The sequence below is a fragment of the Lottia gigantea genome, assembly GCF_000327385.1.
Source record: "Lottia gigantea unplaced genomic scaffold LOTGIsca_112, whole genome shotgun sequence".
Classification (NCBI taxonomy): Eukaryota; Metazoa; Mollusca; class Gastropoda; family Lottiidae; genus Lottia; species Lottia gigantea.
The window spans coordinates 8,502-14,117 of record NW_008707048.1 but is presented as its reverse complement, the minus strand read 5'-3'; the positions used below and the strand labels follow the sequence as shown (position 1 = coordinate 14,117).

Here is a 5,616-nt window from a genome sequence, read left to right as displayed (position 1 = left end):
AATGAATTTTGAATTGATATATAGACAAATTTAGTTTCTTTCCATTCTAGATATTCTGTTATTGATCGCTGAAACTGAGTTCTATCAATTGAAAAAATGAAATAATTAGAAGACAAGAAGACTTAAAGGGGTACTTCCTCTTAGGGCAGTGGTTCCCAACCTATTTTAGCCTTCACAACTCTGGAGCAATCACGTGGACGTTCACACCCCAAAAAATTTGTTTCATCCATATTTGCAGCATGTGATGATATTATGAAGTGCTCTCTCAACTCAAAATAAATTCTTCTCCTACACCTTTTGGCCACACCCCCGGCACCCTAATGCCACACCCACAGGGGGCGAAAATACCCAAGGTTGGGAATCAGGGTCTTAGGATGACCAAAATTATTTTAAACTTGATGTCTTTAGACATCAGTGGACTTACCTGGTGTCATAACTATACAACAGAATCTCTCTATAATCCAATAAATCTGTAAAACTAAATAATAATCCACTAAAATAAGTAATTTTGAAACATTCTTAGAAACATAATTTCGAAATATTTAGTTTAATAGATATATCGTTTTATATAGAGATTCTATTCTTTAGTCATGGTACTTGTTTTCCAAGTTTGAGACTTTAACTTATATGTCCATTCTAAAAGTGCGGGTATTCCTGACAAGACTCTAATCGGCGACAAATATCTCCGACCAAGGCCGCTCGTGTGCCCGCACCTTTAGAGGTAGTATCCTTTTAAGTTTGTTGAAAACTTAAGGCAGTCTTTAAGTCTACAAGGTTACGAACAAAAGTAATCATAAAGCAATATCCAATTTAATTAAAGCTTGTCGTGTAGAAAATTATGTACAAGATTTTGATTGACAGATATGGTTCTTACATTACGATTTCAAATGATTTCAATCTCTGAAGAATAAGTTTGGTTTCGAAAGGAGACCGGAAAGTTCAGTTATTAGGATTCGATGTTGACAAATAAATGTAGTCTTGTAAAATGTTATTGAAGCAATACACTTTAAGGTGGCAACCCAGAAGGGTGTCTCTGTCAAATTTTCCATCATTTTCAGAATTGTGTTTAAAATGGTTTGTTTAGTTTTGTCACTTTTCGTTGGGGTTAATCCGATAAAAGCGCTCAAATCACATCAAATCTGTTTAAATTTTAGTATAAGTTACCTCTTAAAAGTGTTATGAAAATAAGTCGAAAATCGAATGAACATTTTCAAAATTCTAGGCCAAGGGTGATAACTCTGTTTTAAAATTCAGAAACTCAAATTTCATTCTTTATGTTCATTCTTAGCTTGTATCTCTATTACCACGTTTCATGAAACTATGTTGACAACAATAGAAAATACAACATTTTTGGTACAAGGGCCCTAACTCTGTTACTGCGTCGAAAAGCGCTAAGCATCGAAAAATGGCATTCGCAAACTTGCAAAATCAAACATGACCTTCTACATTTAAAGTCTCAATGGACAAATTGACAAACATGTGCACCGACATTTCAATGTCTTTTCTAACTATGATTATTCCAGTCTTTCCTGTTTTCGAATATCAGACAATCCGATGACAAATGACCGTAGGCGACTGGAATTAATTAAAGTTTTCAGTTTCTAAAAGCTTTAAATATATAAGCCACAAAATATATCACAAATAGGCTAAAAGTATGTTCTGTATATACTTGGTGATAAAATAATACGTGTAAAAGATTTTTAAAAGACTGGATTTGTTATCTGTCTTATTATTAAAACTACATTTATCATCATTTATATTATCTTTGTGTATGCGCATGTGTAGTGAGGACATTGTATTGGACACTATCAAGTTAAAATGTCTATATTAAATCACAGGGCAATACGACTGGTTTTAGCCTATTCTATAGGTAGCGTTATTGCGGCTATAGCTTGTATCAGAGCCCTGTGGTATATAGTACGGAATCCAAAGACAGCTTTTAACAGAAAAGATCGAATTGATCCACCATCATGTTTGTTTGATGATAGTTTAGGAACCCACCAATTCATTCATTTAGAGGTAGAATTTTCTATTTATCTCTCACGTGATATTTCTATAAATACAATAACTTAAAAGTCGTTCCAATTTTTGAACTTTCGACCTCTGTTGTCCTTTATAAAAAGAATCGAAGTTTAAGCAGCTTTTAGATATTAGTGCCCTACGGCAGGAATTTAAAAATAAACACGATCAGCCAGACCACTCTTGGTAGAATAATTAAATATTGAAACTACAATATAAAAAAATTTCACTGTTATTGAAATTATATAGACCAGATCATCATGTATATTGTATGCATTATCTACATACATTACTTGAAAATATAATGGACTTTATCGTATATATGATTGTATCGTTCAGAACAAATAATGATAATAATCGAATAAATGAATGCCTCATCATTTATAACAAATAACAATAGCAACTTTTGTTGTTCATCGTTCATTATTTATCATACCACATTTCAAAAAATTTCGAAAAAGGAAAATATACCTTCTATCAATGCGTTTGATTAAGTTAAGGGCGATAACTCAAAAAATCGAACTCACAAATAATGATAATAATAGGATTGGATGAACACCTCATCATTTATAATAAATAATGACCATAGCTACTTTTTAAGCTTTTTAGCAACAATTATTTTCAATTTTTAATTTATCAATTACTAAATTTCAAAAAATTTACCGAAAGAAAATAAATCTATCTATTTTACATTCCTTTGATTAAGTCAAGAGCGATAACTCAAAAACTCATTCTGAATAAGTGTATTGTATATCAAGTTGCAACCACATCAGACAGAAACTGTTGCTTTTATATTATTATAATCATATTATCAATGGAGTTAAACGAATAGACGACGATTTAGTCAACGGCAACATATGTCCACATTTTCTTGGAGACGAAATTCTAATAGTTGAATATTGTTTCAGAATGTGCGACTTCATTATGTTGTTAATGGTAGTGAAGATAAACCATTAATGGTGTTGCTTCATGGATTCCCCGAATTCTGGTATTCATGGCGTTTTCAATTAAAGGAGTTTGCCAAAGATTATCGGTAAGTTTTCTTTTAAATATTTAGTAAATAAATTGGCGCTCAATGTTGGTCTACTGCATTGACATATCATGACGCAGAGTGGTATCTGATGTTCCCAAATGGTAAGCGAGCAATTAGAGTAATACCAATTACATGGAGTTATATGGGTAATGGCGCAATTTGTAACTTTATGGAGAGCTTATCCGCACCTGAATTATGCGTACAGATAAGACCATGTCTTGTGAACACTTGAATTTACTAATTTGTTACTAACATCATGCCTAAAAAAGCTTTTACTACTAACTTTCTGTAGTGTTGTGGCTGTGGACCAAAGAGGCTATTCAGAATCGGATAAACCACCTGGCATCAAGAACTATGCTGTTACTAATATGGTGGAAGATTTGAAACAACTGATACCTGCTTTAGGTAACGCTTTCTAGTTGCAACGTGATGATGAACAGGAACGGGGCACCGTTGAGCGTACGCCCTAATATTGAATCGAACTGAAATTGAGTTTTGGTTTTATGCTCTGAAAAGGGCTTTTGCAGACATGTAACAACTGTGTAGACAATGGTATTGGCCTCCATTTTTCATCAACAAGGCCCTGGGATCTTCGACGTGCACAGCCTGTAGTAAACGGAACGTCGGTTTTAGTGTTTCGTCTGCTGCAAACCAGTAACACGTAATGTCATTGCCAATATATTTCAGGTTATAACTCGTGCGTTTTGGTCGGCCATGATTGGGGAGGAGCTATATCATGGTCTTTTGCAGCAAAATACCCACATATGGTCAGTAAATTGATCATCATGAATTGTCCTCATCCTGCTGTTTTCCAGAAGTACATGACGTCACATTTAGCTCAGTTTAAAAAGTCTACGTACGTATGTCTGCATTAAGGGTTCTAATTACAAACTTAAAAATATTTTCCTTATATTAATCGAAGTTAATAAAAACAACGGTTTGGAAAATTGTATGACACTTCGTCCTACGCATTCTTCCAAAGGTCGGATGTTTTCGTCGGTAAAAATAGCTTAAGTTGGCATGCCCGTAGCCAGACTTGATGGTTTGGGAATAGCAAGTAATATATCCAGAGGGACAATCTGGTATAGTGATTATTTGAAGAAAACAAATAGATCGCTTGTCAGAATTTTTTCATGGGGGGGCAATCCATTTTATTCGTTACCCACTGGCCTGGAAGTTGGGCTTATATATTTAGACGGAAGTTTCCAGTTACCAATATGGATCTGAAATATGAATATTTCTATTATTCATTTTAGCTATATGTTTTTCTTCCTGATACCATGGATACCAGAGTTTATATTTAAACTAGCAGATTACCATCGACTATCAGTGATATTTAGGAGTAACAGAATGGGGGTAGTGGATAAATCTAGAATAACAGATGAAGATATGGAAGCCTACAAGTATTCCTTTTCAAGAGACGGTATGTGGCGCATTCGTTTATTCATTCATTCAAGTTTTTCTTTAATTTGGTTTCATTTCAGGCTGGATATATAAAAGTTTTTCTTTAATTTGGTTTCATTTAAGGCTGGATATATAAAAGTTTTTCTTTAATTTGGTTTCATTTCAGGCTGTGACACGGGAAGTTTGAACTATATTAGAGCAATGTTCCATACACCTTTGACAGCTAAACAAGGTTTGAAGACGATCACGTCCCCAACTTTATTTATATGGGGTTGTCGTGATGGGGCATTGGAGGCGGGAATGGTACCCCTGGCTAAAAAATATGTGGATAATCTACAAATTGAATATATTGAAGATGCTTCCCATTGGGTTCAGATGGATAAACCAGATGTAGTGAATAACTTAATGAAAAAATTCCTGGCGAAAGAGTGATGCGGATTTTAGTGGTTTTCAGTCTCTATTATATTTCTATTAAAATAATTTGTATCTGTTTATTTTGTGTGGTTTATTATTTAAAAATATGTCAACAAAGCAACATTGGCTATGTTGTTTGAATTGGGAGTCGGCATCATGTGTTCCGCAGAGGTATACGCGTAATCTACAATGATTGATCACGATAACCGATGTTCAAAGATGATCGTGATCAATAGAGGCCGTAAACGATCACGATGAATAAACTTAATAACAAACGATCATGAATAGTAATCATAAATGCTCGCGATTATTAATATCATCAAGATCAATAATAGTCGAAGTTTAAAGTTAACTTAAGTTTTCAAAGGTTAATCAAGGTTAATTATAGGGATAGATGATCATAATCGATTATCAAATGATCATAAAGAATCATGATGTATAAAAATATAGTCAAAAATGTTAATAATGATCAAATAATTATAAGTCATCATGATCCATAATGATTATACACGATCACTATGAATAGTGATAATTAGTGGACAAATATATTAGCAAAAATCTTTACCGTGCATAACTGACTCTTTAAAAATGTTATTTGTAACATGCGAATAAAATAAACATTAAATAGGTGCAAATAAGATAATTATAGGAAACTCCATAGTTTCGTAAAAAAAATACAAGAACAGTGTTCTCTACTTCAAGGGAGATAACTATCATCACTTTTGACAAAATTAGACAGGACCGAC

General features: G+C 33.4%; 1 protein-coding gene across 1 annotated transcript; it reads left to right on the top strand.

Annotated features, from left to right (window-relative positions):
- Positions 1-1,818: 1,818 nt before the first annotated feature.
- LOTGIDRAFT_224222 (hypothetical protein) lies at positions 1,819-4,948 on the top strand (the record flags this gene model as incomplete). Its single annotated transcript, XM_009047423.1, has 6 exons — positions 1,819-2,019; positions 2,928-3,052; positions 3,345-3,457; positions 3,740-3,908; positions 4,309-4,475; positions 4,623-4,948. 6 exons carry the CDS (start codon positions 1,819-1,821, stop codon positions 4,886-4,888), a joined length of 1,041 nt encoding a protein of 346 aa, XP_009045671.1. The 3' UTR covers positions 4,889-4,948.
- Positions 4,949-5,616: the final 668 nt, after the last annotated feature.